The sequence below is a fragment of the Macadamia integrifolia genome, chromosome 5 (assembly GCF_013358625.1).
Source record: "Macadamia integrifolia cultivar HAES 741 chromosome 5, SCU_Mint_v3, whole genome shotgun sequence".
NCBI classification, from domain to species: domain Eukaryota; kingdom Viridiplantae; phylum Streptophyta; class Magnoliopsida; order Proteales; family Proteaceae; genus Macadamia; species Macadamia integrifolia.
Window position 1 is genome coordinate 10,056,676 of NC_056561.1, and position 11,866 is coordinate 10,068,541.

The following is an 11,866-nucleotide window of genomic DNA, read 5'->3' on the forward strand; positions in this document are numbered from 1 at the left end:
GGTCAATCCATACCATACCACCAAATAAACAAAATTACCACATTATTCCCTACCCAAAAATTACAACATCCTTCTTCCACATTGCAAAAAATGATATATTTTCTAGGTAATAGGGGCCTGAATATTTTTCATCAAATATAAAACCCCTCGAATGATGATTATGTTTGATGTTTCTTTAGTTTTAGAACTATTCATATCAAAATATCTACCATGACTAATTTAGGCCAAAACACATGTAAATAAATTCAAATGTTAATGTAATGTTGTTTGGTCATTTTTTTTTTAATCGTAGACAATTGAATTGTATCTTCTTATTAATCATATAGTCCTAATTGATGGATTAATTGGCAAGATTAATATTGTATCATTATTTTCTTCAAAATTGGGGAAGGGATAGGCACACCACTTGGTCCAAGAAGTTAAAGGGGCAGAAGGCACATGGGAGGGGTGAAAAAGGAGGGCAATGGTGTCTTTTCACTAAGAGGGGACAGAAGTAGACACAGAGGCCCTAATCAGTGCCCCCTTTTTGTTCAATCTATGGGCCAGAGAGGTCATTTTATAAGAAAAAAGAGAAAGACAGACATAAGGGTGCAAACGTAGGAGCCATGGTCTGCCCATCTATTGCTACTTTGACCATTAATGGATCTCTTTTGATTTTTGAATGCAATGTTTTGCCACTTGGCATATTCTATTTTGGATTATACTTGACATGTGAGTAAAGAACATAGAGGTTTACTGGTCCACCAAATTTTAACCTCATCCAACAGACCACATGACAAATATATTGGCGTGTATACCAAATATTTGTTTCTAGTTTGCTAATATAGGAACCCCATACTCTAATAACTTTTTCGTTGGTCAACAACACATTTAAGCTCCATCTCTTTCCATGTTAAAGGCTTATCGAATAAAAATCAATATATGATAGTTGAAATTTTTTTTTTTGTATAATTGTTACTTTTTATTTGCTAACAAGTATGATCTGAAGAAGTGGTATTGTATCGGTCTATTGGGGGTATCAGTTGTTTTGTATTGGAATTGGCTAAACCCAATACAGATACATGGGTGATATTAGTGTAGTTGAACAGATTGGTGGGGATTGGATTCTTTCTCAAATTTTCTTATCTAACTTGATTCCTAATTAAAGCTTGCAACTCAACTAATTTCTTCCATTCGAACTTTAAATCTCTGGATCCTCCCTCATTCTATCCCTAGTCAAGTTGAAGTTTTTTCCAATTTTATTGTTTTTGGACGATCTACATATCCATTGGCTCCAATTAGAATTTCAATGATAAAAAATTCAGATTTGAGCAGGCCCAAACTATCCTTATTCTTCCTTGATCAATATTTTTTTGCCAGTGTTTAATGTGAATTTTTAGATGTTGCAAATACTTAGATTTGTTCTCTGCCTATCATTATTGGATCACGTTTTTTTTTTTTTTAATCATGAATATATCATGCGATATTAGGATTGTTTTTATTGGAATTGAGTGATTTTATGCTTTATATATTCTGGATTTTTTTAGATTTTTTTTATCGACCCTATGACTGATCCAAAATGTGGATTGATACAAGCAATAAGACTCCATTATCTTGTTTTATTTGATACAATCCCTAATTCTAATACCTTTTAACTATGGCAATAAGTGTTAAGTAATTACGTTAAGACAAAGATTTTCTAAGCCCCAATGAGGGTATGTTAGAATTTTGTTTCTTATCATTCTCTACTCTCTTCACATAAAATGACCTTGTTACTGTACTACATACGAAACCATTTTACCACACGTCATTGCTTGAGAAAACCTTTTCTCTTATTTCAATATTCAAATAATAAATTTACCTTTAACCATAAACCATTTAAAACTAGAGAACTGGACCTTAAGGGGAAAATTAAAAGAGTGGGGAGGGGGTGAATGAGATCCAGAAGATTCACAAACTGCCCATATGATACGGGTAATATTTGTTGAACCCACTGTGGGTGGAAACCAAGAAGCTTCTGAATTTCTCTCTTTTTTTTTTTTTTCGCCCCATTTGGAAAGACACAGTAAAATAGAGAGAGAATCGGAGAAAAGGATATATTTTCTGTGAATTGTCAGATATCGCGAGAATCGATATTTCTGGGAAACGAAGAAGATATCTTCTCGGTACCATGTGAAGAAGATCTTCTGAAAATTAATGACTGTGACCCTTTCCGTCAGTTAGTCGTTGACTTTCAACTTTTCCCCTCCTTATATTTCATGTCATTTCCTCTTTCACACACATGCAGCTCTCTCTCTCTCAAATCTGAAATCAAACCACCAAGTCTCTCTCTTTCTCTCTTTCTGTATTCCTCTGCTGGCCGGAGAGATTTGTCACAGCCCGAAATATCTGTGGGTCGAATCAGATCAAAAAAAATTTGTTCATCGGTTCTTGAGCTTTGCTACTGTTGGAGATTCGATTCTAAGGTTTTTCCAAAAACAGTATAGATTGTACAGAGAGGTACAATAAGTCAAAGCATTTCAAGCTGGTCTTTTTAAATAAGAGCCCTGTATGTGATTGAGGGCAACAAGTGTTTTTCCTCTTCTACTCTGAAGATCTGAAGGATTCAAAGTGGAAGTCTTGTGGGTTTTTTATCTTTCTGGGTATTCTTCAGTTTCGCCTGGAAATTAAGAAGAAAAATGTCTGCTTCAACGTCTGGAGAGAAACTACATGTACTTGCTGTGGATGATAGTGTTGTTGATAGGAAGTTGGTTGAAAGGTTGCTTAGAAGCTCTTCCTTCAGAGGTAAATAATGGATCTCTCTCTCTCTCTATAGGTTTCTTTAATGAAGAGAGAAAAAGAGGCCATGAGAACTCATCTGATTCTCTGTTTATATACTTTTTTTTTTTGTTGCAGTAACGACTGCAGATAGTGCAAAAAGAGCATTGGAGTTACTGGGTTTGGGAAAAAACAGTTCACATTGTCAGGTTTGTAATAAAGATCTTAGCTCTTTTTTTTTTTTTTTGTGCTTAAAAATGTGATCTTGGAGCTGATTTTGAGGGGAATGTCCTATGGGTAGGAGTTGCAGGAGCCAAAGGTGAACATGATAATCACTGATTACTGCATGCCAGAGATGACAGGATTTGATCTTCTCAAGATAGTAAAGGTAATAAAAAATTAAAAAAATCATTAAAAGATGGGTTTAGTTATTCTTTGATTGTGTTCTTTTGGATTGATTATTAATGGTTAGTTTCTGGGTTTGTTGTTGCAGGAATCATCAACTCTGAGGGAAATCCCAGTAGTTATTATGTCTTCTGAGAACGTTCCAACCAGAATCAATAGGTAAAGAGACTTTGTAAAACTGAGTTGTTCACAAGAGATGAAGAAGAAGCAGGAAAAAAAAAAAAAAAAAAAGAGATGAACAGGGTGTGAAAGTATAGAAATACCCTTCATTTGTGAATTATTTATGATTTGTTTGAAATTTTTGGTGTATGAGCAGATGCTTGGAAGAAGGAGCAGAGGAGTTCTTGCTGAAACCTCTTAGGCAATCCGATGTGTCGCGGTTGCATAACAATATGGTGCGTATGAATAGGGTTAGCTGACATTGGACACAGATTTGAAGCTGAAGCAACAGAAGGGCCCCCCCTTTTTTTTGTTGGGTATTTTGTAGATGGAGCTCTGTTATACAAGAAGGAAAACAGGTTTTTTCTTTTGGGTTTTTGGGAAGGGAGTTGAGGGGGTTAAAAACCTTAAAAATGGGTAACAGGGTAATTTCATATGAAAAAAAGGAGTAATATGAGGATGCTTTTAGTTATGTACGGTTTGTTCTTGAGATCTTGTTGATCTGATTTTACATTTTCCTGCCATATTTCTCCCTTTCAATCTTTCAATGGACCAAGCTAGCTTACCCAAGAAAAGAAAGGTAAAAATTTTCCTTTTACATATCCATGGCTACCCTTCACCTGCAAATCCTTGGTAATGATGGGACTCCGGGTGTGGAGATTCCTCTTCACCAAAAACTTAGTCCAAAAAGAAATATCATCTGTATTTGTAAGCCATTGGGTCTCCTAGATCAAGGATTTAGATTCCTGAAACTGTAAAAACATTAAATAATTTTTAATTTATTTTTTTCTTACAAATAATTTAAGGGTGAGGAACTGAGGATTGGGTAAGGGTATGGGGGTCATTTCAAAAGGGAAGGGAGAGAATGATACAGGCTGATCATCGTCTAGGATTTAATTATGGGAAAAAGGACCCTGCCTGCAGATGTAGGTACACACCAGCCTTACAGGCCAATGGGATAGGGGTAGAGGCAGTATTTCCACTCTGAGTGTCTAAGCATATACTTATGTCAACCAGCATGGTTCTCTCCCTTCAATTATTCTTTGCGAGAAGATGTAAAATATCTTAGTTGTTCAAAGAACATTTGCATTACAACAATATAAATATAACTTTATCCCAATTAAATGGGGTTAGCTATATGGATCCAATATGAAAAAAAGAGAAATCAAGAAGCACAAAGAAATGCATCATAAGGAAAAAGAAAAAATAAGTGAAAAGAAAATAAGAGAAGCAAATAAAGTAAAAATCAAATTAAGATGCATCATAAGGACCTCCTTCACATGGGGTTTGCTATTTGGAATTTTGTCATTCACAAAACTTTATCTATGCTCATATTAGAATTGAGCCCTGTCATATGCATGCGTTTTTTCATCACTTAATTAATAGTTATTTTAAGCCTATCCTTATTTTTTTTGATTTCCTCCAAATAAATCTGTGCACTCTTTCTTACTGGGGAATCTATAGGTCTTTGTTGCTTATGGCCATACCACATCAATCGGTTTTAATGGAGCATGTCCTGGATTAGTGCAACCCCAACTCATTCTTACTCTATCTCCTCTGGTCTTACCACAGTCTTCTTAGCATTCTCATCTCAACTACACTCAGTTTAGTCAAATCATTTTTCTTAACTGCTCAACACTCCGCTCCATATGTCATAATTGGTCGTACCACTGTCCTGTAGAATTTTTCCTTAAGTTTAGTAGGCATTCTTTTGTCACATAGTACTCCTAACACACCTCTCCATTTCATCAATTCCACTTTAATTTTGTGAGCAACATCATCCTCTATATCTCATTTTTTGTTAAAGATGGACTCCAGGTATTTAAAACATTTGCATTTTACCCCCCAAAAAATCTTACTTTTGCCCATTTTCACTTTTTCTATCTTTTTAATAGAACAAGTTTACTTAACAAGGAAATCAATGACCAAGATCTCTTATAGACAAGTCTAGCACTACACAAGCTAGATCATTGTGATTTCATTTAGTTGAAAAGGAAACAAATGGGATGGGAAGCGAAAATTTTCAAGCCTAAAAAGGAATGTGTTAATTATTATCCAACATGACCATATGAACTATTTAAATTTCTTATCAAATCTAGTAATGATGATCTTAACATAATTTTAATTTTATCTTTCGAAATAGAATGAAATTTCATCACCGAATATAGATTGATTTGGAGATAGTAAGAAAATCAAGTCGGATAATGATTACAAAAGGCTTTTTTTTTGCAAATTTTACAATCAAATAGAGCTTGTATTTTTTATTTGCATGGGGATGAGCAATCAGCAATCATGATTGATTTTTGTAAGAGACTGACTGATATTAAGATTGGGAAGTGAAGCTATTGAGGAATAAGGAAGATGAGAATGTTTCTTGAACTAGTAAGGTAGTTATGAAAGCATCATAGCAAGGGAGGGGAGTAGGGGTGTCAATCGGTCGGGCCGGTTCGATTTTGGTCGGGCTTAATCGGGCTTGAAGACTTTCAAAGGCTACACCGTGTCCGCCCATTTAACTAATCGGGCTTAGTTATTGAGGGCATGGTACACTTTATATTCCTTCGGTCGGTCTCGGGCTATAATCAGGCCTTAATCGGGCTTTAGTCGGGCCTTAACCGGGCTACGGACATGTTTAATGTTAAACGAGCTTTAACCGGTTTTTAAACGGGCCCTCTTTAAAATGTGCTCTTATATTCCGGCCCACTCATGCAAGCCCAAAAAAATGACAATAAATCAATAAATGATACCAAATATAACCATTATTTAAAATGTGAACATGTCTTTTACTTTTTAGTTTTTATTCTTTAATTTGGGGGGTAAAATAGGTATTCTACAATCATTAAAAGGTCGGGCCAAGTCGGTGCACAATAGGCCGGTCTCGGTCGGGCATTATTCGGTCGGTCTCGGTCAGGCGCCCGACGGTCCAAGTAGCAAAATCGAGACCGACCATTTATAAACGGGCCGGGCTCAAGCCCGACACATTTAATAAACGGTCCGGGCCGGGCCGGTCTATAAACGGTCAGTCCCGATCGATTTAGTCAGGTCAGGCCACGAATTGACACCCCTAGAGGGGAGGGATGGCAATGGCATTGCGTAAATAATTATAATAGTCAATAGAAATTGAAGATAAATGAATAAAGATTTTCGTAAAGGTCATAAGTTATTCTATGAGATTATCATTATCTAGTTTTAGTTGGTTTTTCTTAAGCTTTGATGTATTTATTTGATCTGGTCTAAGTTCTTCCAAACATTTCTAGAAACTTTCAAACATAGGAAAGGATTTCATTGGAGATTGTGGCAAAAAACCAACTAAGCAACAATTGATAAGTGGCTATCCATGCCTTAACCTTGATTTCAACCTTATTTCTATTCTTTAGTTCAAATGTAGATCAAGGTCTTAAATATTTCAAAAATCTAGCTACATAAGTGGCACTATTTGCACTTTGTAAGTTCAATAATTTATAATTTTATAGAAATTAAAGAAGTAATAGAAGGAAGTCTCCTTCAGCCTACCTTCTGAAGATTCTAAGGCATTTGAGAAGCGTCTTAAAAAATATTAAGATTTTGATGACCATGTCGTCTATATTTCTAGACAGAGTCATCGCTTAAGATTTACCTGATACTACTTTAGCTCCAAAGATGGGGGAAATTAATTAGTGGTTGGCTTTATTCCTTCCTCTACATTTTGATGAATGCTCCATTTTGCGAGCTGTTTCTTTCCTCCCCTTGGTTTTGATATTTCATTTGTGGCAGGTTATTTTGTTTCTTTCATTTGGGATTCTTCCTTGGCCTCGTCGTTGTGATTGATGTATTATTATTTTTTATTTAATATAAATTTTCATTCACATAAAAAATAATTAAAAAAAAAAAAAGAAGCTACTTTCATTTACAAAATTTTGCAGACCATGTGGAGGAAATACTAATAGATGAACTCAATCATATTGAAGACTCCAACTGCAAATATATTGACAATCTTCATCTCAAAGTTGTACGACCGAAACTTGATCGTCAAAAGCATCATGGCTTTAAACGAATTTAAAGATAAACAAGTCAAGGAAATACAAATTTTCACCATCAAAATTCAAAGAAAAGAAATTCATTTATTCAAATGTAATTGAGATTATGTTTTTAAATTATTTGATGAGAGAATTAATAATCTTCTTATAAGAATAAAGGTGAAAAGGACTTTTGTGCAAGAGTGTGGTGCCTGCGTCCAAACTCAAGAGGGGGCGAAATGACCACTCCACCCCAAATAAAAGTGAAATTCTCATCCTATTGATGCTTCCCTGTATGCTTCCATTGGTCCATGAGTTGGTGCAAGGGGCACGCTTCTGAACATAAAACTCTCCCCCCAAAATAAAAATAAATACCTAAATAATTAGAGTTGTTTCTGGTAGGTGATAGTTTTTTTATTCTCTCTATAATAATAATAATTATTTATTTATAATTAAGAATAAAAGTCAATTATTTTGTTAAGAGAACTGAGATATCAAGGTAATTTTTCTAATTTTTTTATTTTTTATTTTTTTATTATAGGACAGATCAGGTCAACCGTGATTTAGGATGACAAGAGGCATTGCACATTTGCACCCTAATAAGGTTGTGGAATGCATGGAAACTGAACGCTATGGGGAAAGGGAAATGAATGGGGAAAGGGAAATGAATAGGGAAATGGTTGTTTTCAAATTCCATTACAACTTGCATGAAAAATCCAGGTGAGGCCCGCGTGCTCACAACGTTAGCGAGATATTTTTTATTTTTTATTTATTTTTTAAATGAGACGAGTTGTATAAGGGGAAAAAAATTAATGGAAAATGGTTTCTGTGGGGAGGAGAGTGTGCCCCCAACGTCTCAATATATAGGGACTGAAATGACCCCTCATCCTTATGAAGAGTTAAATGACCCTATTAACGCTTCTTCATGTATTTCTATTGACCTCCATTCATGCGCAATAGCCCCATTCCTCCACAAGAGATACTTCCTCATAAATAAATAAATAAAGGGTAATTTACAGCGCCCCCCTGGAGAATGCCAGTATTATAGGAACACCCCCTCTTTTTCACCAAATTAGACTCAGAATCCCTACCGTCAGTTTCAGTTAAGGAATATACCTTTTATGCTGATGTCAGCTATTATATTTTATTTGAAATGCGAAAATGCCCTTACTAAATGTAAAGTCCCTAAAATGCCCATGTAATGAGTTTCATCCTCAAATCAATAGTTCCTATACCGTTCTCCCAAATCAAGCACCAACGATCACGGCGGTGGGGGCAGCGGCATCGGTGACAGTGGCGATCAGCACAAACTCACAGCGGTGGTGGGCAGCGACGTCGGTGATAGCGACGATCAGCACGAACTCACAGCTGTGGCGGGCAGCGGCATCGGTGATAGCGACGATCAGCACGAACCCACGGTGGTGACAACAACGGCATCGGCAACTGAACTCTCTCTCTATGGTTCTTAATTCTACACTGGAGGTTTGACGGCTGAGTTTTCCAAACCACCGCCGCTGACACCACTCCTCCACCACTCTCTATGGCATTGGGATTACCTGTAATAGCAGAGAGCAAATTGCTACATTCAATATGCCCATCGCATACGGAATGCATTATCTGAACACCAAGATCACTGTATAGAGTAGAAAATATATAAAAAAATAATAATAAATTAAAAAAAAAACCAGAATCAAGAGAGAATCAAGACAGCGATCACGGTGGTGGGGGCAGCGGCGTCGGCGACAACGGTTCGGGAGATGCCGCTGTCGAACCTCCGATGTAGAGAGAGAGTTCCATCGCGGATGCCGCTGCCGTCACCACCATGAGTTCGTGCTGTTCGCTGTTGTCACCGATGCCAGGCGCCAAACCTTCTCCCTCACCTCCTGTTTCTCCACCACCACTGCTGCCGTTGCCTCCGCCTCTGCCTCCATGTTTGCACGGCCTTTGCCTCCATGTCCGCCACCGACAGATCTGACCTCATTGGACCTGAATTAGAGAGGTCGCAAAGAGGTAAAGGTTATGAAACAGTCATGGCCATGAATAGGAATGGGACGAGGAAGAAGATGAAACTGAGTCCGGTGAAATCCTTTATTTTGATCTAAATACCGGAGATGGAGACTTGCACGGGCACCATCAGAGGTAGCACCACTCGCCGTCGACGGAATGAGCACAACTTGCCGGCGACAGCAACTCGGGTACTTTGGATCTCGCTAGACTCATAGGTTGAGGTACGGAAAAGGAACGAGAGAGACAGTGTGATAAGTGACAAGGGTGATTAAAGGGTATTTTTGGAATAGTATAATACTGATGTTTTACTCATAAGGGCAAAATTGTCATTTCACAACATCACTTAACATAAACTGACGGCAAGGGGTTCAAGTCCAATTTGGTGAAAGAGAGGGGGTGTCCCTCTAATATTGGTATTCTCCAGGGGGTGGCATTGTAAATTACCCATAAATAAATTAGTGGATGGTCATTTATGGAAATGAAAACAACGCAAACATCCATGTTAAATGAGCTGGTCTGAGGTATGGCTCAAGTTGGTTTAAGATTATCAATTCTTCAACTAAGGTTCGAACGATCCTTATAGGGCTGCTTGGTTTTGGTTCACCAAGGTCTAGAGTTTGTTTGTTGCAAATCGTAGATTAAAACTGGACAGGACTACCTTTATCCCAAAAGAAGAAAAAAAAGGGAAAGGACTAGTGTTGAATTGTGTGTCTTTGGTTGTAGGAAGGGGTGTCAACTGATAGAGCTTGATTGGTCTTTGAATGGCCTTTTGGAATTAGTCTACAAACCCATGGGACTGAACACAAGACATCATAATCCTAACAATCTCTACATTATTGCAAAGCCTTCTGGGAATTATATCCTGTAAATGCCTTTATCCCAGTACCTCTATAAAGATACAACGAACCCACAGCCATTGGGTGTGTTACTTACTCCTAACAAGAAGTAACATTGAACAAGTCCAAACACTACTTGAACTTCCTCGTAGTGGTCGACTTGGTGAGAATATTTACAGGATAGCTATAGGTGTTAATGGTCCTTCTTGTAGAACCTTACCCATAAGGATCTTAAACTAGCATTCAATGTGTCAATCTTCATCCTCGATTAGCATTTCCAAAATGCTTTGTTTTTCGGATGATATCTTCATGGATGTCAATTTATTCAAACTTTGTGTTAAGTTTTCTCAAGATGATTTTAGAATAGGAAAAAGGCTGTGTACACCACCCATGTACCATAAACTACCATTCAATGCGTCTCTTTCTTTCTCCCTACCCCTCTTGTATGATGCCCTATCCTGCACCCCGTTCATGCCATCCACTAACTTATACCGCACTTGGGCAGTGTGCCTAACTACCTATCCCTCTCTTTTTAGAATAATTGTAATATTTTAGATTAGGAAGAAAGAACACTATCTGATTGTGTGTACCTATGCCAAGACACAGTGAGTGTCAAAAGACCATGCTGCCCCACACTGAAGATGCCAATGCACACCATCCCATTGGTCGCAAGTGCTGATATGTATGTGCTCTATCGGGTAGCGTTCTCTTTCCCTTTAGATTATTTCATATTTCAAGATTTAGGCCAAATTTTTTTTCATTTTGCGGATATTTTCTTTTAAACTTTTTCAATTTTTTCTTTTACAAATTTAACCTTTTTTAATCTTGGATGGGCAATTCAAGTGATTATTTAATTTGTCATATTATTAATTATTACTTAATAAATCATACTGTCTGTAAAATATTTTTAACCAATAAACAAGGTATAAAACTATAAAAATGTTCCCAGAATAAAAATAATCTACCAAAAGGTCTTGGAATATTTTAATTGACATTTTTGTTAAAAATAAAATAAGAAAGAAATAAATAAATGAGATTTTTTTTTAAAGTTCAAAATTCAATTTTTATTTAAAATCATGTCATGCCAACTAGGCGTCCCAGATTATCCAAGCTTGGAGTGGGCCAAATAGGCCCAAGGCCAAACAAGACTTAATAGTTGGTGGCCCATTAACCTCGACCATAAAACAGTAAGCCATAAGATAGACAATGATTAACCAGGTTTAGTTGCCCACCATGCCAGCCATGTGTCACAACCCACGCAAAGAAAGGACCATGGGCCTAGCTCATCAGTCCAAGTACTCAGGCCATTGGGCTAAGCAAGATTAAGTTTCTAAAACTTTGTACCAAAATGTAAGAAGTCTGGATACCTGTAGGGAAGTCCTTTGTCTAGACCTTTCTACTATTGTGTGTGGAAGTCTAAAGAGACTTTAGAAACAAGGAAAGATCTGGAGATTACTTGTACATATAACAAGAGAATAAGAGAATTCTAGAGTTCACCATTAAAAAGGTGAGAAGTTTCTAATCTCCTTCACTAAAACATTTTTAGCCATTGGATGAAGGACAAATACAAGCATCTTAGGCATTTTTTTAGACCTTGGTTGCCATAGGAGTTACCTCATTTAGCTAAGGCACCAAGCAAGTGAGCATTCAAGCATTGTACTCAAAGCTCTTTAGTGCCATACAAGTTCTGTCACTCAAACGCTTGTGTTCACTACTTCTCTTATCAAGTCC

The 11,866-nt window shown here is 36.9% G+C and overlaps 1 protein-coding gene across 2 annotated transcripts; it reads left to right on the forward strand.

Annotated features, from left to right (window-relative positions):
- The first annotated feature begins 2,272 nt into the window (after positions 1 to 2,272).
- LOC122080333 (two-component response regulator ORR3-like) lies at positions 2,273 to 4,052 on the forward strand. Of its 2 annotated transcripts, none has more exons than XM_042647285.1 (5): positions 2,273 to 2,763; positions 2,875 to 2,945; positions 3,038 to 3,124; positions 3,230 to 3,300; positions 3,458 to 4,052. In XM_042647285.1, the coding sequence occupies exons 1-5, from the start codon at positions 2,658 to 2,660 to the stop codon at positions 3,558 to 3,560; spliced, it is 438 nt and encodes a 145-aa protein (XP_042503219.1). In that variant the 5' UTR covers positions 2,273 to 2,657; the 3' UTR covers positions 3,561 to 4,052. The 2 variants fall into 2 exon arrangements, with proteins under 2 accessions (XP_042503219.1, XP_042503220.1); XM_042647286.1 differs by having other exon boundaries at positions 3,047 to 3,124.
- The last annotated feature ends 7,814 nt before the right edge of the window (positions 4,053 to 11,866 follow it).